This window comes from Tetrao urogallus, assembly GCF_951394365.1.
Source record: "Tetrao urogallus genome assembly, chromosome: 24".
Lineage (NCBI taxonomy): Eukaryota > Metazoa > Chordata > Aves > Galliformes > Phasianidae > Tetrao > Tetrao urogallus.
In genome coordinates this window covers 1,565,684-1,587,684 of record NC_136837.1, presented here as the reverse complement: position 1 = coordinate 1,587,684, position 22,001 = coordinate 1,565,684, and the positions used below count along the sequence as shown (strand labels likewise).

At 35.4% G+C, this 22,001-nt stretch overlaps 1 protein-coding gene across 1 annotated transcript; it reads left to right on the top strand.

Moving 5' to 3' along the window:
• Window positions 1-55: 55 nt before the first annotated feature.
• SYCP1 (synaptonemal complex protein 1) lies at window positions 56-22,001 on the top strand (the record flags this gene model as incomplete). Its single annotated transcript, XM_079546300.1, has 31 exons — window positions 56-163; window positions 1,058-1,142; window positions 1,330-1,376; window positions 2,652-2,816; window positions 3,617-3,684; window positions 3,871-3,944; window positions 5,024-5,082; window positions 5,570-5,639; window positions 6,634-6,707; window positions 7,588-7,696; window positions 8,863-8,957; window positions 9,101-9,285; window positions 10,088-10,155; window positions 11,411-11,472; window positions 12,520-12,624; window positions 13,556-13,659; window positions 14,147-14,264; window positions 14,482-14,552; window positions 14,761-14,842; window positions 15,440-15,502; window positions 15,736-15,798; window positions 16,557-16,619; window positions 17,404-17,520; window positions 18,104-18,214; window positions 18,965-19,057; window positions 19,866-19,940; window positions 20,366-20,425; window positions 20,579-20,758; window positions 21,221-21,358; window positions 21,686-21,772; window positions 21,858-22,001. 31 exons carry the CDS (start codon window positions 56-58, stop codon window positions 21,999-22,001), a joined length of 2,943 nt encoding a protein of 980 aa, XP_079402426.1.

Sequence of the window (22,001 nt, the reverse complement as noted above, 5' to 3'; positions counted from 1 at the left end):
CGGCGCGGCCGCGATGAGGCGCCGGTTCTGAACCATTACCCGCTCCTTCGAAGCCATGGAAAAAGGAAAACCGTTTAAACTCTTCGTGCCGCCGCGTTTGAGCGGTGGTCAGGTGTCTGCAGTCAAACCCCAGACCAGCGCTCGGGCCGCAGAGCCGTGCCAGGTAACAGAGGCGGAGCCGCCGAGCTGCCCGGCAGGAGCCATACCCACGCAAAGCCGGGAGAACACAAGCATGCTGAATGCGCTGAAATTGACGAAAGCTGGAGAGATGCCTGTGAACAATTTCGAGTTTAATTTCAAAGGCTTTTCCTTTTTTTTTTTTTTTTAATATTCTATTTTCCCCCAACAAAACCAGAAGGAAGCATCTCGGCCATCAGCTGTGTATTTTAACTGTACAGCACTGATGACAAATTAATGTATGTGTTTGGTGCCACTCATTTATTGCTGTGAGAGGTACACACAGATAGACGGTGTTACCCTCTGATTTAACGGCCCCACAATCAGCTGTGCAGTGAAAGTGATGCTGCAATGCAGTTATGTGAATTCTGTGCTGATACTTCCTAGTAAACATATCTAGATTCATGTATGGTGTCCTGACAGGAGATGAGCTGTACTGTTTAAAAGATGAATTGCTGCGACTTTCAAACTACCTTGTAAAGTCAGTTTTTCATGCTGCAAACAACCTTAATCTGATCTGTTTTGGAAGTACTGCTGGGAATAAAGCAAAAATATATATTAAAAAAAATATATGGTGCATTTTATCCTTTACAATTATGAACAATAGCTATTAGAAACATCCACTTGTCTAGCCACAGTCTGTAAAGCACACAGAAGACCAGCTGTTGGAAAAGCTGCTGTGAAGTAGAGCAAGTAGGAGAGCTCCAAAGCCAGCACTCATCCTTTGGGCTTTCAGAATAGTCGACAGCTGCTCTATTAATGGGAAATGCCTTTTTTTTTTTTTTTTTTTTTTTTTTTTAAATGTTAGCTGTATTTTTCAGAGTTTTATAATCCTTCTTTGCAAAGCTACCTGTAAGAAAGTAATATTTAAATTTTACAGGGTTTTAACAAATGTCCAGGTGATGATTTTAATTTACCTTTTGTAATGACAACTGCAGCAAGCCATGGTGAAATCACTGATGCAGGTAAGGCTAATGTAAGCATTTATTTTAATTTAAAAAAAATATATATATATATACATATGTATACATACTGCATATTTTTGCTTAGTTTTATAATGTCATCGTTGTAATACTGTTAGACCCACACTGCTCTTTTTGCTGCAGTTTGTTTTTCTGAAAATACATTGATCAAAATCTTTTCCCATTTCAGATTCAATTTCACAGCAAACAAAACTTTGCCCTGAGGTGGATGAAGAGGTCAGCCAAGTGTAAACTTTGCTTTTAAGTATAAACCTTACATATTTAATTTCTTAGGGCCTCCTAATTTAAAGCATTATTAAGTATATACTCTGGTGCTAGAGGATGTAGTGAGAGGGGAATCATTATTTTCTGTGACTCCTGTTTAAAGCTATGTCACTTAGAGAAGTTTTTCAAATTCAATGAACATACCTTCAGATAAATCTTTGGATATTAAGAGGATTTCCAAGTCAAAAGCAATAGTGCCTGGGAAGTCTTAGAGTTTCAATTATAGTAAGACTGAAGGAGTCAAATATTTTTGTGAATCTGGTTTTGAATGGAAGGCACAAGGGTTGAAGCGAAGATTATCCTTTGGAAAATCAAGTAGATTATTCCAATTACCTTGTCTGGCTTTATCTGTAAAGCAATGTCTTTAGTGGAGTGGTTTCCTCAAGCATTTGATTCTATGTTCTTTTTACTAATGTTCTGCTTTAGTATAACAGTAAAGCTAATTTTTTGTGGTAGCTTTCTGTGCTGCCTAGGAAGGAAATGCTGGTGGCAGCAAGAAAATAGAACTTATTTCTTGCAGTCCTTTTAGTAGTTTTCATATCCCTGAGGGCTGAACTTCCTTTAGCCCTAGCAGATATTAGAACTAGATGTTCAGAATTGTAAAAATACTGCAATGCTGCCAAGAGCAGGACAGCATTAGATGACAATATACCCACCTACAGAACTTGTAACTACTCTACCTGCTTAAGCCTCTGATCAAGTATGGCCTGTACAGTGCTTTGAAGATGTTCTAAGAGCACAAGGCCCGTTGTGCTTTTGGTTACTTTGTATATGAGATAGCTGCAGGAGTACATTGTGTGTCAAGATCTGTGATTCTTAAGCTAGCAGGATCTGATCTTACAAGAGCAGGAATGTGCTATGAAGAGCCTAACAGAAGGAATCCTGGCTCTACTGATAATTCTAGCAAAATTTTATGCACTTTTGGTGATGTGCAGTTTATGATATCTTTAGAGCTATCAGTTCAGCAATATCACTCTACCTGAAGGCAGAAAGATATTTTTCACTTGTGCTTGTGTCCCTTACATGTTCTGTGATGTTGATACTGACACAGGGGATACATGAATATCATTTCCTGCACTTACGATTTTGTGTCACCAACTGTGGAAAGAAAACAACAACAACAAAAAAAACCCTCTTGTTATGATATTTCTAAGAGATAAATGTGCATGTGAAACATTATTATTTAAATAACATTTGAGATTTAAATAGTGGAACTTGTTTTAATAGAATCTGGAAACAATGAATGAATTGTATTCAAAACTCTACAAAGAAGCTGAGAAGATCAAGCGATGGAAACTGGCTGTAGAATCAGAACTAAAGCAGAAGGAAAGAAAATTTCAAGAAAATAGAAAGATTATTGAAGCACAGCGTAAAGCCATTCAAGAATTGCAGGCCAGTATTGTACAATGTGTTCAATATGTAAATGAAAGAGAAAGCTCTTCCTGACTTAGTGTGAAAATATTGTTCATATGGTTGAAGATTGCTATAGGGGTTGAAGAAATAATTTTTAACAGTTTGTGATGATTTAAAGAAGCCACGTGGTTTGGAATCAATAACTTATGGTTCTACTGTTTTGAAAGGAAAAAGTTCATTTTTTGTTTCTCAAAATAGTTCCTTTTCTTTAACAATGCACATTCTATTATTGGATTATTCAAACATGCAACATGCTGTGGGGCTGCAGAAGCCCATTCAAGGCTGAATAAGCTTTCATGCTTCTGGTCTGTGTCAACTATGCCAAGGCATATTTCTATACTCAGCACACACAGGAAGCAGTTTTTTTATCTAGTTAGTAGCAGTGCAGGGCTCTGTGACCAAAATACATATTTTGAACAATTTATCAGCCCTTTTATTTCTTCTTGTTGTTTGTTTGCATTAGATTTGCTAACCTAAGTCATCATTGATCATTTAACTTTTGCCTTGAGAAGATGGTTCTGCTGAGAAGGCATGCACACAGTGTGCAAATGTATGGCTGGATAGGATGCTTTTAAGTGCTTCAGTTCCTGGGGAATTATTGCTTAAATTATATAAAAGATGTAAGAAAAGATGTCTTGGTACGTAATGTCAGATGAAGCAGATTTCTGTCTTTGGGTGCAGATAAATAATTTTTTCATATCAGGTTTGAGAACTGAGAGTATATTTCAAGTATGTTTTCCAGTAACAATCTATTTTATATTTGTCTCCTGTGAAATTAGTTTGAAAATGAAAAGCTAAGTTTGAAGCTGGAAGATGAGATATGTGAAAATAAAGATCTTTTAAAAGAGTAAGTAATGGCCAAATATATTTTTGCAAAAAATGGATTTTCTTACTGAGAACTGCTTTAGTATGGAAAGTTAAATTCATCTTAAATTATAAAGTTAATTAAAGCATTCACATTGTTACACACAAGTGTACAAAGTACCATACATTCCTGTGACTGCATGTTATAGTATTATTTGTCTTCTTTTAGAAACAGTGCCTCAAGACACCTGTGTAACCTGCTCAAAGAAACCTGTAGTCACTTCACAGAGAAGTCCACCAAATGTAAATGCTGTTTAAATCTTGATTTATAAAAGTAAATTTGCTTCTAACTTTCTCTAAACTCACGAATGAAAAAGCTCTTGTTAAGTTGTGAATAAAACTATATGAGGTTCAGTGCATCAGGGTAAAGTTCAGAAATAAGGCGTTATTTAGGCGAAATAAGAATAATTCGAATACACGTCTGTTTTGTAATGCTGAATTCAGGAGTGTTCTGAAGTCAGTATGAATGTTTGCCAAAATATTACGTGCCTGGGAGTTATTTAGTTACCTAAATCCTGATACAAGTTTAGGCACTGCAAGCAATACTGATTAACTGCTGGTAGCCAGTGGAGAGGAGTGCTGGTTTCCTGAAGCCTTGTCACGTTTGGCAGTCCCTTCCATATACCTTGAATATATTAACATATATTAGGTGGCACTTCTACTGCTTAAAAAGAGATATGAATTGATTTTATTTATCATTGCCATCTTAAAAAACTTTGGGAGTTGGTATGCTCCTGTTTGGAGCAGTTAGATATTCCTCACACTAAATTGGGCAATCCAAGAAAGCTGCCTAACTTAATTAAATTCTCAAGGTTTTTAAAAATGTGGTTAACTTGTGATCTTAATTTATATGAAATTCAAAATCGTGGTGATAATCTTCAAAATTTGGTTGTCTTGATCCTGGATCCTTAAAAAGTATATAACCCAGTCTGACAAATACCAATAGCTGGGTATGCATTTGCTGTGCTCCTACGATAGCTGTGATTCTCACTGTTGTCTTCTATATGTGTTTTCCTAAGGGAAAATAATACCAATTCAAAAACGGAAGTCGTTGTAAGGTGAAGTATTGTGACATTCTGTAATGGCAGTTCTGTGCTCACGGATATCTGCTGATGGAAAGTGCTAAACTTCATCTTGTACAAAGCTATAACTTTTGGCACACTATTTTATAATGTGCTTGTGTTGTTTTTTTTTTTTAAATAGGAAAAGAGCCTTTTAAAATTCCTTTCCTTTAATTCACTATGCTGCTTAAGCATAATGGCTTGAACAGCTGGCATTCTTTTCCAAAAGAAAAACTTTATCATACATTCTTATTTTGATAGATGAACATGAAAGAGAAGAAACAAGACAACTATATGAGGAACTTAATAACAATATTGAAGTAAGTGACATGGTGTGTTAAAAAGCTCAAATGTAATCCAAGTTAAATGCATGCACTGAAAATCTGGATTGCGTGTATACATCACTTGCAACATGAGGCATCATTGTCGATGATACATTTCATATGTTAAACAGAGTCAGTGGGCACACGGAATAACAGTTAGTTATTAATTATCAGTCATTGTAGCTACTAAGAAAGGCACAACACCTTCATTATTTTAGGAATCTAAAAACATGGACCAAGAAAGATATCTCATCCTTGAAATTATTTACATAAAACCTCTTAAACATCCAATTTCATAAAAAATAGCATCTGTTAACTCAAAATATGTTTATGCTCAGACTTCAGATTTTTTTCTATATGTACATGAATAAGTGTGTAATAGTCGTGCTTTTTTTGTTTGTCTTTAAACAAGCTACAAACATTGCTCCTTATTACTGAAAGTACCTAGTTTTACACAAATGTATGTATCGAATTTTACTTTTAGAGAATGATAGTGGCATTTGAAGAGCTTCGTGTGCAAGCAGAGAACACCAGACTGGAAATGTGTTTCAAATGTGAGAGTTGTGCTTACTGTGTTTCTGCTACAGCTTCACAGATCTTACTGCGTGCAGCTTCAGGCTGGATGCTAGAATGGTGAACTGTGAACATTAATACTGTTTTGAAACCATGTCCTAAACCACACTGCATGCTGGTAGAGTGATAAATGCCTTCCATCACTATTTACTTCAAAGGAACAGACGTTGGAAATAACCAGCTAAATTCAGTCACTTTGACAAGGAACCTCTTGTCTCTTGTTTCTTACCTGAGTCTTATTCCTGTAAAGTGAGTTACAGTCTTCCTCATGGTACAGTCTACTACTTTCTCTTGTCAGACTTCATTACCACCTCAGCTTCTCTTAGTTTGGGATAAGCCTTTCAAATTTCCTAGGAAAGGTAAATTCACTGCAGGTTTCCTTTTAGACTCTTTTATACTTCTTGTATAAATTTTGCATCTGATGAATTGTTCCATCAATACAATTACTAATTTACTGAAAGTCTGGGCCCTGTCTTACTGATGCTGCCTGCTGTGTCTGGGCCCTTCACTGTTTTTTTTCTACTAGGTCAGATTTGAAACCTTATTTTTGTAATAGTCACTGAAAGTTTTAGTTTTGTCTATGCAGTACAGTTGGAAATCACTACGTATTTTACATGGTTGGTTTATTTAAATGTTAATGCATTAGTATGCAGGTACAGAAATTTTAATCAAGTATTTGCTTTATCTACCACTAATGGCCTGCCTCATTTTTACAAGCATATTTCTGCCATTTTTCCTATAACAATCTATTAACAAATACATGTAGTAATGGAGTAATTTTGTGGAAAGCTGACACAAAAGGTATTTTGTCTGATTAGAAAGGTATTTCTAAAATGACCTCAACAATTCCTCTTTAGGAAACAAATTGTGCAGTTGTACAATTGTAAAGCAATCTTAAATAGAAATTGTATTTCTCTTGGAGTATGTTTTAGCTAGTATATTAACTATTGATATTTTGATATTTTTGATCAATAGTAAAAGAAGCAGAAGAAAAAATGGACAACTTTGAAAGAGAATGCAAGCTAGAAGTCAGTATGAAGGAAAAGCAGGTTTGCTCAGTTTTAAAATCTAGTATGTACAGGTTTATTTTTGCCACAAATCTTGCAGTTTCATTAATATTTGATGTCTATCTGCTCTCATGAGTCACTGATATTACTGTTATTCTAAAAGTGTTTGTTTGCAAAATATTTGTAGTTTGGAAGGGTGGAAATAATACTGCAAATTAAATTCTGATAGTGTGTTCCTTTAGTTATTTGGAACAAAATTTGAATTTGGCTGCTGCATTGTAATGAGGGACATTTCTGCGATGGGATTTAGCAGTAACAGCAAAGCACCAAAGAAGATTGCCTGTAAAAGAAGCAGCTTATGCAGAAGTATAAAATTGAACCAGAAAGCAGGTATTGTTCATTGCTGGCAAGAAAGGTGAGAAGAATGACTACAGCCCATAGCAGGCCATGCATTAGTAGGAGAAGTTAGGAGCCTGAGACTGGAGTAGGCATTTGTAGTGATGAGACATCTGTAATGGAAGGTGGAATTGAAAATTGAATTGTGATACAGTTTTAATTTGTAAGCAAGAGACTGAAAAGCAGGGCGTACAGGAAGGTCAAGCACTGCTGGTTTTTTTTTTCTGAGGATAGATGTGACACAGCAAAGATGCACAGAGTGTTTTGGGGCATTCATTACTGAATGAATAAAAATGGAAAAATAACAGTTGCAGCTGTACATCCATCAGATTCTGCTACCTTTAGTGACATCCTAGTATCTTTAGTCTGTTGAAATTCATGTTCTGATGTTGAACTGAAGAGCTTTAAGACCCGACCAGTTTATTTAACTTGAATTACAGCAGTGTGTTTACTACTCATATGTGAATGAAAACATGGAAATCTATCTTCTTTTTTTAGACCTGTGTTATTAATTTAATTTTGTTAGATTTCAGTTCTTACTGCAAGGTGTAATGAAAAAGATGATGTAATAAGAGACATCAAGACTCACCTGCAGGAATCAAAAAATAAGATTGCGGACTTAGAAGAAGCAAAAAGTAAGAATTATTTCTGCTGTATTAAAATACATTTGGTTATAAAAGTATGGAAAACAGAAATGATGATGATTTTATCCTGGGGAAGTTAGCAGGAGAATTTGGGATCTTGCAGATCTTCTTTTCATTTAGAAACAATTAAGATCCTGCTGATGTGTGAACTGGACTTGTAGCATATTCTCCTTTTATATAAAATACAGGCCCTTATTTCATAACAAAGTTCTTCTCCTCAGTCTTAGACAACACCCTCTTCTTGTATTGACAAGAGAACTTCACTGTGCAGGACTTTTCTTCTCCTGCTTTTCCATATGCCCTTGCATGCACATGGTTATGCTGCTATAAAGGTGCCATATATTCTGTCTCTCCTTTTCCAGAACAGAAGTATGGACAGATACACCAGGGCAGGATACAGGCCTGCCTGTGCTCTTGGGATTGTTCTGTTTCCATTGGTTTGAATAGTAAACATGTGGAAATAATAGTGCTTTCCTGCTTACCACATTAATCTATTTAAATTCAATCATCTAATATTTGTTCAGAAGTCCATCAGTGTTCTCTGTTCAGCAAGACACATTTTCACATCTTGGACAAATAACTCCCCCATGTGTTACAGCTTTTAAATGGGATCACATCTGCAAATAGGCAAAGGCCTGAGATCAGAAGTATGAATAATTTTGAAAGGTTCTTTTGTCTCAAGGATGATTCAAGCAATGAAAGCTTTTGTAGACTGCAAGGGGAAAATACTCCAGTTGTGCATGCTTAGAATCAGGTGTGGCTGGGAAAACTTAAGCCTTAGAACTTTCTTTTCAGTATTTCTAAAGCTATGACAAAATATTTATACTGTATGATACAAGTACCTTTGTTCTTTAGAACTGAGACAGTTTTTGGTATCCCCTTCCCTGGGTAGTGGAAAGGCAAGTTTAGTGTCATTTTTATTCCAGATACGAGTGACTGTATTTTCTTAAGTTTTATAAATGTTACCAATTTTACATTTTGGATACGATCACTAATTAATTTGAATAACCATCTCATAATTTTTTCCTTAAAAGTGATATGAATACATCATGCAACTTGATTAAGTTGTAGGAATGCATTTATCTACAGAACACAAATCAAAGCATTTTGAAGAAAACATTATTCTCCTAAATGTAATTTGTGTATTTTCTGCACAGGGCATGAAGGGGAAATGTTAAGGGAATCTCAGCTCAATCAAGAATATTTAAAGGCAGAACTGGAAGAAGCTAAAAATTCATTGCGAAAAACAGAGGTATAGCTTGTTTGTAATTATATTTACATATTTTATATGTAATATTACCTATACCACAAAAATAGTTACTGATACTCTACACACAGAGCAATTGTAGCTGGTTGTTACATTATATGTTTGCAAATAATCAAATTGTTTTGTAGGCTACTCAAGAGAGCTTAGAAACTGAACTGCAAAGTACAATGAAAGCATTAATTCAGGTCACTCAGGAGAAAGAAACACAGATGGAAGAATGTAAAGAAGCAAAGGCTCTGCATGCATCCATGTTAGAGGAGTTCGAGGCTTCTACTTACAATTTGAAAAGTTTGCTGCAAGAAGAGCAGAATAGGTAATTTAAGTTGTCTACAACCAAAGATTGTTCTTATAGTTAAAATAGCAGGTCACTGAGCTGCTGGGAATAAAACCTAAGTGATGGTCTGGTGCTTTTTTTTTTTCCTTCTTCTTCTTTTTGTGTGTGTGTGTTTTAAATATATACACCTTTTGCCTAATCATTTGCATTATTAGCCCTTAAAGATGGTTATAAAATAGTTTGGGTTGGAAGAGACTTTAAAGATGATCTAGTTCCAACGGCCCTCAACCCTCCACTAGATCTCCCTGCGCTGCTTGGTTTTGTATGGATGCAGTTCTTGACTAACACAGCAGCCATCTCACTTGTAACGTAGAAGTTCTTTAATAATGAAACAGTAGTTTTAAAAGTTATGCATATGTTAAAAAAAAAACCCTTAGCAACTAAAATGAACTTTTCTAAAAATGGGAATAGAACAGTAGATGTGTATTTTAATGTTATCGCAACTGAGTTTTTCAATGAACAGTGAGTTTGTGTACCTGGCATTAAGGAATCTCCTAAGTAGTTGCAGGCTATGACAGACCTAAAGAATAAAGGGAGATGAAGGTGAAATTCATATTCTGACACATCACCCTAAGAGCAGAGAATGTAACATGATTTTTAAAATTACACCGACTAATATTGAGAAAATAAATCCTTGTCCTCCTGATTTTCATAAAGAGGTACAGATGTATCTGCCTGTCAAAAAGGCATCTATTTAAAACATTTGTAGTATGACAGTCTTATTGTCTCTAAGCTTCAAAGCAGTGCTGTATACTGAACAGAAAATGTTTGTAATTTTTAGATTGAAGAAATATGAAGATGAGTCAAAACTCCTTACGTTGGAGCTCACAAATAAGTCTGCTGAGCTTGGTAAGATTTGTAGAAAGAAAGAATGTAAGTAGTAATAACATTTTTTTTAAATGCATAGTCACTCCTGGAAGTCATCTTGGTTTCTCACATTACTCCAGTTAAGACAAGTAGTGCTCCAAACCAGTTTCAGAGAGGTAGTGATGGGCTGCTGAACAATAGATTCCAAGAATAACTTCTGTAGTGCATAGCAGAGACAAAGCGCCTGCCTTAGGCTTTCCTGCAGACTGCTTACCCACACCTACAGTGGTTAACTTCAAATATTACTTTGATACCCTGCTGTAATGTGATGGAAAGCACAGCAATGACAGCAGAGTAGCAAGTGAGAGTTTGCTCACCTGCAACACCCATGGGCACAAAAATAAAGAAGCTGCTTACCTTCAGAAGGACACAGGCAGGGATCTCAAGCAAGATACGTTCTACCTGCTCTGCTAACCTTAAATGAGGTGTGGGAAAGAATGATTCTGGCTCCACCCCCTCCAGCCACTCTGGTGTGCTGCATGCAGCCGAGCTCCCCTGGCTCGGCCCTGCCTTCCCACAAACACTCAATCACTGCTTCAGGCCACGACTTTGCATTTCCACTGAACCTGATTTCTAGACAGGCACTCCTTAGCCCCCAAACCAAGACTGGTACAGTTTGCCCAGTGTGCAGCATGTATCTAATGATAGACAAGAAACATGGCTTAGTACATGTTTTGAGGGAATATACATTTGTTCAAAAATTGCTGACAAAGGCCTGTCTAGAACAAGGTGAGATGTGACCTGTGATAGTAACAGAGCAAAAAATTAGCTTGATGCACAGTACTTACAAATAAATAAGTGAATGTGCATGCGGAAAACACATTTCAGTTACTCATAAGTGGATTCTTTTTTCAGCATATCTAGATTTTTTTCTAGAAAATTACAAATACATCAATACACCAAGACTATTCCTTTGTATATATAATTACAGTCCACACTATAATATTTGAAACCATGGCTACAGAGAGCATAATAAGCTCTGAATTTTACTTCAAATCAATATGTAGCTTTTGTTCAGAAGTACACTCACTAATAACTTTCTGAACATATACATGTAACTCTACATTCAGATTAAGTGATAGTTTAGGTTATTAAGCTTTTAGATTTCTGAACTTAATTCAAGAAGTTTTGATAATTGAGTACTGCAGTAGGATTAATTATTTCTATTGTCTGCTGTATACCAAAATTCTGTAATTCTCACTATCTGTTCAATAACTTTGCATTGCACGTGCTGCAGAAGAGATGACTAAACTAAAACGCGAGAAAGAAATGCAACTTGAAGAGCTGTCTGAAACACTGGTAACTGTTGTTCATTTTATTAGTCTCATGGCATTTATCTTTGATGTGCAGTCTCTCTTGTCTCATGAGTACCTTATATGACATATAAGCACTGTCTAATGTTCCTTAAGGTTGCTTTCTTACCTGTCTTTCAGACTATTTTGCCGTTTTCTTTCTACTATTTTATGTGGTTTATTTCTTCTAGTCAAGATTTCTGGCAATTTCTTCCTTCATTCATGCCTATTCAAGTACTGTTCTCCACAGACATGAAGATTCCCTGTCTTTAGTACTCACTACTTCCTCACCACCAACCTTTCTGAAAAACACTTTGTGTGTGTGATGAGCATTAGCTCACTCATTGTGAACACCAAACATATAATATTTAAGCCTGAAGGATCAACTAGTTTTCAACAGTAAATATAATTCCTTGAGTGGCTGGCTTTCTTCATAGTAATCCTTTAGAAATTAAGCCTTGTAAAGGCTGACCTTACTTTAGTATTGAAAGGATAACCAAGCTTCTGACACCACCCAGGAAAGACAATAAGAATTTGTGAAAAGCTTTTGTGTAACAAAATGATGGATTCAATAAGCAATTTCATAGATTGTATGGGTTTCTTTCTTCACACATCTATTGCAATTATTCTACTGTCTGAGAGGCATTAAGTATGAAGATGTTTCCTCCATGCTTCAGCGTTCTCTATCTAGGAAGCACTGCTTATTATGTTGATAGCTGTTCCTTTCCAGAGAAAACATACAGGAGTCTGAGCCTGCTGGAAGGTCTCATGGCTATAACACCATGTATTCCCATGGTGTTCTCATCTCCTTATAGGGAAGTTTCCTGAGGTTCATGTTCTGTTATGAAAACCTGAGTTATATGAAGTATACTTTTAAGACAGGCTTATGTTAGTTACAAGCTGTATTTACCAGTCCCAGAGGAAATTATCTCAGTTAAAGCAAGAAAATGGGAAACTAGGTTTGCATGTTACCAAATGTGATTTACCACGTGTTCCTTAGGCACTGCTATGCATTGGATTTTCTAAACTGAGTTTCATCAATGTTCTTAAACAGGGAAAAGCTGAAGAAGTTCTAGCAAAGAAGAAAGATCTTGAGGCTACTGTTGAAAATTTGCAAGAGAGAGGAAAAGAGATGAAAAATATTCTTCAAGTCAGAGAGGTCTGAGTAAAGGGTGATAGTAAATACGACATTGTTTTATACATGTATATGTAACATAATAAATGTCAGGTAGAGTTAGGCCAGTGGTCTGTAGCATTCTGCTTCTGACAGCGACAGCCAAAGCTATAGGTAGTAGAGGAGCCTGGTTATCAGCTATGGTTCATCCTCCATACATTCCTACAGTAACTGTATTCAAAGGATATTTGAGGACACATCCCTGTCAGTTCCCTTTGCTATCAATTTATAGACTTGTAAGTCTATAATGTTCTACATGTTCACTTGTCTCATCTGGTTTGTCTCCGTGCTCCTGCTATTAGTCTCTACAGCCTGCTGTGCTAAGAAATTCCAGAAGTTCATTATATGCTATGCTTAACTAAATACACACTGACATACATTCTTTCTCTCTCTTTGCTTAAATTAACTGCATACCAGTACCTGTGGTTTCACTGTATCACTATTTATTCAGAAGAATTAGTGTTCAAAACATTTATGTACTATAAAATTATATACTTTGTATCTAAGTTATAATTGCCTCCTCCTGTAATAACATCACATTTCTGAGGGAAGGTTTTTACTTTGTGGTCCAGAATGCATCCAAAATATAATGGTAAAATTTTTTTAATATATAGAGAATTCAAAAGCCTACGATGTCAGAGGAAATACTGACTTCATTTAAATGCCCATGGAAAGGTAATTTTGTCAGCACTTTTGCAGACTACTTAGGCTATAAAATAGAGGACACGTTTTCATTCATGTCAGAGTTTCATGTCCCACAATACTTCCACATTACATCAGATCGAGGTAAAGATAAAGTCTGTGTTGTTTATGGCTTTGTTTCATCCTAAAGCTTTGTGTTATCAGCTCAATTCTGACAGCTTCCTTGCACTGTGGTTTACCTATGTACATTCAAAATACTGTTTTTCTTCTACAGAAAGAATTGCGTGATCTGACAGTACAGCTGACTTGTTCAGTTGAAAAGGAACAAAATTATTTGAAACAACTCACAGCACTGAATGCAGATCTCGAACGAGAAGCGTATGATCATTTTTATTTAATCAATTTCAGTGTCCCATAGAAGTCACTTTAATACAGAACCAAATTATGTGATTCTTTTCTTATGAAAGCTTTTAACTTCTGCAGATAGCATTACATCCTTTATGTAATTATAACGTACATTTTACGTATTTGTGTGCATCTAACTGTACCATATCTCTGTGTCTTAGTTGTTTGAACATGACTCGAGCGTTTCTGAAATCACCGTTAACTGCTTTGAGATGGATGTTAGTTAAACTACATTCTTGTCAACCATTCTATTTATGCTATTGACTTATCTGCATCTGTCCTCCTGTTGCCTTTTCATGTTACTATGGCTGTATTTTACATTTGTTGCAAAGATTGCATTTGCAGATTCAGGCCTGGACTTTTTCAGTGTGAAGTAACATTTTATAACAGATAAATCTAATGTTAAAAGAAATTTCAAAGTATACATTCTTATTTCTCTTGACCGTTTATCCTAAATTAGACTAAAGAATGAGCAACTAACAGTGAATATCAATACGCTGTTATTAGAGAAAGAACAAATGGCACAAGAGAAAAGTAATATGGCTACAGAACTCAAGAAACTGCAGGAAAGTCATGAGGTGAGCTGTAATCTTCCATCTGTTTTCAAAGCACAGGGTTATATTAAAAAAAATAATTTAGCAAACTACAATGATATACTTCTGTAGAGTATCTGAATTGGTTTTTTCTTTAAAACACAACATAAGTGCAGTTACCCTTGTGAACTGGCAGCTCACTGTACTGATTAAGATGTCACTTTACATTTTACTTATTTTGTTCACATGGGTATTTATTTAGGATCAAAGGGAAAAAGAAGAAAACATAAAGCAGTTAGTAGAACACCTGGAAGAAGCAAATGGTCAGCTGAGGCAAGTAAATCTCAGTGTACAGTATAATTAAAGGAAGTAGTTTGTTTCCTCCATGGTTCACCTGAATGTTGTGTTCATATGCTGCTTTCTATTATATATAGATGTCTCTTATATGGAAATAAATCATGGATAAATAGTAAATAAGCTGTATTGAAAAAGTAATATCCTTAAATATACATTTACTAATATTTGTTAATTTGGCATTTAGAAATGAACTGGAGTCTTTGAAAGAGAAGATGGCAAAGAAAGGTGAAGAAGTTAAAAGCAAACTGGATGAAAGTGAAGAAAATGTAATATGGTTTCTCATCTGAAATATAGCATCACCTGTAGGATGTAATCTAGATGGTTGTTTTTTCCTTTTCTGCAAAGCCCTACCTAGGGATGTTCTCTCTTAAAGAGGTTTTAGTGCTTTCAGTGCTTTCAGTGCTGCTACCAATTGAGTCGACACATGTATGTACCCTGACACTTTAAAAGACAAGCACCTTCACTGGAATGTCCAGATTTGCCATATTTTAGGCAAATGTAGAGCCTCGTTTTATTTATTATTTTCATACACTCAGTAAGTAATACGAGCTTCATGTGTTTAAGTGCTTTTGCTTTCCTACTCCACTGTCAAAGCACACCTGCTTTTTTTAACATCACAATGGATTTCAAAATTTTATCATAAAATTCAAAGAATGTATTCAGGACACGGGATGGTTTCTTAGTTTTTTGTTTGTTTGTTTACAAATAAATACAAAACAGAATCAGCTGAATTCTTTTTGAGGGAAACTGCTTTGAAATTGTAACACTATTTATTAACGATTCTGCAATTACATATTTTTCTTCTTTAAGAAAGTATAAAAGTTGTCACAATGTTCTGACTAGATTTACAATTATAATTCCAGACTAAAAGTATTGAAAATGAAATTCTGAAAAAGGAAAGACAGTTGAAGATGCTAGAAAATAAGGTTAGTAAATTAATTTTTCTCATGAGGACCTGATTGGCTGATGTTAAATACATGGCTGGAAAAATTCTTGTGGCACTTCATGGTAAAAGCTCCAACCAATATAACATGTTGGCATTTGTTTCAGTCTCACTGGAATCACATCTTTTCAAATGCATCTTTTAGAACTTTCACAGTAGTGTCTAAGACATGGAGTCATTTTTAACAATGAATTAACGTTTGAAATATCCCTTCAGTTGAACACCATGAAGAAACAGGTGGAAAACAAAACAAAGTGCATTGAAGAGTTACAGCAGGAGGTAAGTACATTTTCAGAAGTATTGAATACAGAAAACATGGCATTCTGAGGTTGCTCTTCAGCTGTCCTCCTCTGGTGTGATTTCTTCAGGCATACTTACGTAATTCATAACATCTCCTTTCTTATCTTACCTCTGAGAGAACTGAAGGATCACCTTTGGAATCACTTGATTTGTAAAATCATTCTGACTTTTGTAAAATGCAATTACAGTAATAAGAAATTTAATAAACTTTTATTTTCATTTAGCATGTGGCATCATTGATCTATGACACCATACTTGTATATACATCTCATTAGAAAAGAATCATACATTTGGACAAATTGTCAGCAATTGTACTGCAAAACTATACAAGTTTGCATTTCTTTTTATGACAGCTGCACATTTTTCTGTCACCAGCATTTTCCCAGAGTAAAATTCTCAAACCACTTGCTGAGAATCAACAGATCACAACATCTGTTGTTTCTTAATAGCATAACACAGGAGTACATTTATTTATATATAAGCTACATTGAACAAAAGCTGGAAACACTGTGTGTCTTAGTTTTTGTTCCTTGTTCTACACCCTCATTCCTTAAAATCTGATTGTTAAAGTAGTTTAACACTTTCATTAGGAGATTTGTTCCACAGTCTGAAGTGGAGAACAAGAAGAGAGTTATTTGCTTGCTGAAAGCTGGAATTTGGGGATTCAGACTTACTGTATGAGGCTAAAACATTTCATAGCCCTATTCACTTTTATTGTTGTTATTTCACTTTAACAGAATAAGGTACTGAAAAAGAAAATGACTGCAGAAAGCAAGAAAACAAGTAGTTATGAAGGGAAGGTAGGTTTAATTCGTGTCATATATATGGTGCTGTTAAAACACAAAAACTGAAGTTCTGAAGTCTCTAATGTTGATAAAACATGTTAAGCACATTCTTCTATGTTTTATGGATTGATGATATGGATTCCACAGGGCTAAATAAGCCCACGATTTTTGGAAGTCATCGGATATAGGGCTGTCAGGTATTTGCAGGAAACATCACTTATCAAGGAATGATGATCCTAATAAGCTCCTTTCCTTTTCATTTTATTGATAGAATACTGAACGTTACTCAGTAATGCCACCGACTGGGCAACCTGACCTAGGGGTGACAACCAGCCCACAGCTGGGGTTGGAACAGGACGAGCTTCAACGTCCCCTCCGACCCCAGCTGCTCTAGGATTCTATGCCTGTACAGCTGATTATGCTTCATTTTCTTACCCAGCCTTCCACACCAGCAATATTAAAGGGTCTCCTGTTAAAAGGCAGGACAGTGTCAGATTGCTGCTGGGGTTCCTCTATACTGTAATGATTCTTCGTGCTTTGCTGGATCTAGTTTTAGGACTGCTCTGATGACTGGGATGGAAGAACTGCAGTCTTCCCTGTTGTGTTTCTACAAGTATTTTCTAACTCTCTTCAGGCCAAAGTTCAACTCCTTAAGATGAAAACTGAACATTAAATAGGAAGTAATACAGCCACATACCTGAAAAGTACAGAGTGGCTCTACTTAAATAAAATGGAAAAAGACCAAACCATTGGCATATTAATTCTTGAACAAATAACAATACTTCTGTACTCTCTAAAGGTGAACAAGCTACAGTTAGAGATGGAAAATATGAACAAGCAACATAAAGCAAGAGTTGACATTTATGAAAAGGAAATTGAAGCAAAAGGAGTAACTGAAAATAACTTACTTGAAGAGGTGAGAGTTGTTAATTTTTTCTGCATCTTTTAATTAGCGTTTGAAGTAAGATCAGTGCTTGATATATTTTATGAAGCTATATCCATGAGATTCCTTGCACTTACATAATAGTCTTGTAAACATAAATTGAACTTCTTGTGTATGCCAGTGAACAAAGCTTTAGAACACTAAATCCTTTAATCTGGACTCTTTACATGTCTTTAAAAATAAGAACCCAGTTAAAAAAATATTTTTGTCAAGCTGTTGTTCACAGATGCCCTATTCTTGGAACAAGTACAGAATAAGCAAATAGGTTAATAATGTTTCTCATTTGAGTGTTTTCCTGGCCACGCTTTTTTTGTTTGGAATCAAAATATTAATTGGAATATAAAAGAAATGTTACACAAGTGTTTGAAATTGCACCGTGGCTCAAAATCACACTTGTCTGCCATGGAAGAATGGATGTATTTTTATCTATATTTTTTCATTTCAACAAATGTGTAGAAGATGCAGGATTAGAAAAGGATCTCCCAAGCAGATGAAGATTTCACTAAATGGGACTGTATACAGATTGCTTTAATTAAAAGATCCTTGTTACTAACAGGTAGAAAAAATGAGGTTACTTGCTGATGAAGCAACAATAGCACAGAGAGAAGCCGATATCCGATGTCAACACAAGATAACTGAAATGATGGCACTTATGGAAAAGCACAAGGTAAGCTTCCTACTATGGGACATTATGATAAATAAAAACCTTTCAAATCCAGAATTTACAAGTTAGAAAGTAAAACTTCGTCAGAGACCCAAGTGTGGAAGCATGAGGTTTAACACTCTTGATTTTTCATCCTCTAAAAACAAATTCACCTTCAGATTTTGAAAACATGTCTACTGCCACAGAAACTGCATTGGTGTAAGCTGCAGAGAATCTTAACACAACGTGAGCTATTGGCACATTTGAACTCCCAGTAATAATGAGATGTGATGGTGGTAATGGTTTCTTTAAAAAGTCCTGTAAGCATAGTTTGTGCTTTGTAGTCCTAATGTAATATTTGTCAATATCTTCAGTGTTTTTCAATTTTTTCTTTCAATCAGGAGACTCTTTAGTGATCTTCAGCATTATAACATAGCATATTTCAATGGACATTTGTATTACTCTGTTTTGCAGTACATTCAGCAGATCACAGTAACAAAAATAACGCATCCAGCTTTATGTACTGGAGCATGCAGCACTGTGCAGAGATAAAGCACTCTGTGTTGCCCCACAGAATAACACACAGCACTGCTTGTGAAGTTTCTGTTGTACTATTTCTGCAGAGGCATCACTGTTTGTTCACAGTGCTTCCTGCAGCTCCAGAACAGATTTATTTAAAAAATTAAATAACATTTTAAGATTAGATTGATCTAGAACACTTAGTCCAATGACTAATGTCCTTTTTTTTTTGTTTGTTTGCTTGGTTTAATACAGCATGAATATGATAAAATGGTTGAAGAAAAAGATACAGAGTTAAAACTATGTAAGATAAAAGAGCAAGAGCAGGCATCATTGAAAAGAGCTTTGGTAAGGAGTGCTCATCAGTGCTGGAGAATGAAATGGAAGAGCTGCTTTTCTAAACCATCCAACCTTCTGGCTTGCCTGGGCCACACTGAGAAAAGAGGGGTTGTTTTGGGCCAACATAATGCATCTTAATTACAGTATCTGTGTGCTTTTCTGTCTACTTCACTCAAAAGTGCTTCATGTTTTAACCTCACTGTCTGCTTATGAAATTTCAGTATTAAATAGTTTTTCAGTTTTTTCCCCTTCTCACAAACATTCAAAATTCTTTCCTTGGATGGTTCTGAACAGTGACTGTTTCACAATACTTGATCACTTTTTAAAACAAGCTTAAACAACATTTCAAGTCTACAGTTGCATAACTTTTTTTCCTTCTTTTCCTTTCTGGAACACTTAGCTTTGAGAAATATTCTGAGAGCAAGCATTCCCTCAAGACTTCCATAAAAGTGTGGTTCTATAACAGCTACTTAAACTGTAGTCTTTTTTCTGACATTTCCTTTCATACAATATTTCTTTATTTTTATAGAAACTGTGACTCAAGTAACACATTTTTTTAGATCTTTTTAATTTATTCTTAGATGAGGAAAAGTTAACTCTATCTGTGTTCATCTGTTATTCTAGCACTAGAATCAACTCCCAAAGTGAGATAGACACCTTTCACCATACCAACTTTATGGATAAACTACTCTATTTGAGCAAATTGAATTTTCTTTGTTTATACTGAATATCACTATGAATTAATATCTCTTTCAGACTGTTTTCTTTTTTCCAGGTTAAGCACACCTAACCCTTTCCATTATCTAATTGGTTTCAGGAAACTGAACTATCATGTTTGAAAAGTGAGCTGTCATCCCTTAAGGAACAGCTTAAGGCAGAAATTGAAAACAAGGTATTGCATTTTTGGGGTTTTTTTTTTATATAGCACCATGGGTGATGTGCTTGGCCCAGTCACACGTGCTGCAGCAATGACAGCTGAAATGAGTTTTTGATTCTAGGTCTTGCAGTCTTGAAATCAGAGCTTAATGCTCTCTGAAGTCACCATGCCTTCTGGTGGTGAAAGTTTTTCATGATTCCTGAGTACGAGTGAGGGGAGCATGGAGGGAGTAAAACCCCCAAGAACTGTCCATCAGAAATGGGAAAAGTTGTATAAGAAATAATACCAGGAACAGAAAAGTCATATTTTTCAGATGCAGTTGAACTAAACCTGGATCACATATTTGTGTGAACTTCTGTAATAACACCAACAAGATTTTTAATGGCTAAACAAATCTAATAGCTAAATACAAATAAAATATTTACTGCCTCTCTTTTTAGGAGAATCTTGCAAAAGACCTCTCCAAAAATAGGGCTCCTGAAACTGAAAAGAAGGACAAGGTAGTTGTAGCTTTATCATTAAACAATTTTAAAGTTTGGTAATATGCATATAAGCAATCTAATTGAAGTTAGATAATATAAAGTTAAATAAGATAAATAACACACTCTGGACAAAAGGCACTGAAATGTTTTTCAACCGTTTTTTAATTCTAGAAAATACAAACTCATTTTTCTGAGACTCCTAAACCTCATTCAGATCCGGACTCTGCATCCATTAACGTAAAAAAACTATTCTCTCAGAGTGATATTCCCATAAAAACCAGCGTGATGGAAAGTACAAAAACATCTCCTCGAGCATTTCTACAGAGTCCTTTGGTCAGACGATCCTTGAAGGTTTGTAACTCACACCGATGAATCATTCTTATTTCTCTGACTCTATTTTTTCCTTCTGCTTAACATCCAGTGAAAGAACCACTGAAGTAAAATCAGTCTGGCTCTTGCTGCCACTCACTATCAATATCTTTCTGAAAGCTTTCTCCTTCAGACTTGTTTGTTTGCATTTTCATGAACGTTGGTTATAGTCTGTCTATAGTGACTACAGTTCAAACTGACAACTGAATTTCTGCAGATAAGCTTAAAAAGATTAGATACAGTGTGCCATGAAGCTCAGTTCTTCTGCAGCTGCTGCTTTTTTTTTTTTCTCTGCTTTTTTTTCCCTGTGCATGACTTTGTTTCAAGTTTTGAATGGAAAGGCAATCATTCCTTGATACGTATCTGTAAACTGGGTTATGAGTTTAGTGTTGGATTCCATCATTACCACTGAAAATGTAATTTTAAATACTATCTTTTTCCCAGACATATACTGTAAAGACTCCCCCAGTACATAAAATGCAAAGTGAAAGCTCAGGTCTGATTTCAGAACAGAGGAAAAAGCAAAAAGTGCTTCTACAGCTGGATGCTCAGTCAGATAGCTCTGAACACAGCGACCTTCTGGTAAAACTCAGAACAAATAGCCTGGTTAACAGTTCTTCATGCATACTGCTGTATCTGAGGATGTAAATAAGGCATTTGGGCTTCTCTACATAAGATAATTTATGAGGATATTTTTATTTAATTGTCTCTTTCTGGAATTTTATGAATAATTAGTAACTTTATGACAAAAAATACCAATGTTATAATGAATCTTTACATTGTTTTTATGGAATTGTTGAGGTTTCATAGTGATATCTTAACTTTCTTTTTCATACTCATTCCTAAGGGGAAAGAAAAGAGATTTTTGAATGTGGTATAAGGAAGTAACCTTTCTGTTTTTAATTTAAGAGCCTTGTTTCAGATGAAGAAGTATTTAAAAAATTATACAAAGATTATCCACAAGCTTCACAATTATATGCAATGACACCAAAACAGGTACGTTCCCTTTCATATAGATCAAAATGAAGAGCAGATCATCTTTGTTTTAGAAACTGTTGGATGGCTTTGTTCTTCTTCTCAGAAACCAACTGCATCAAACCTGAAAGCTCCGAACTCTGCACTGAAGCTTGCAACTATGAGAAAAGTGAGAGAGACTGGATGGACTGCAGTTTCCAAAATGGACAGGAAGAGAAAAATTAAAGATTCTGAAAAACTCTTCTCTTAA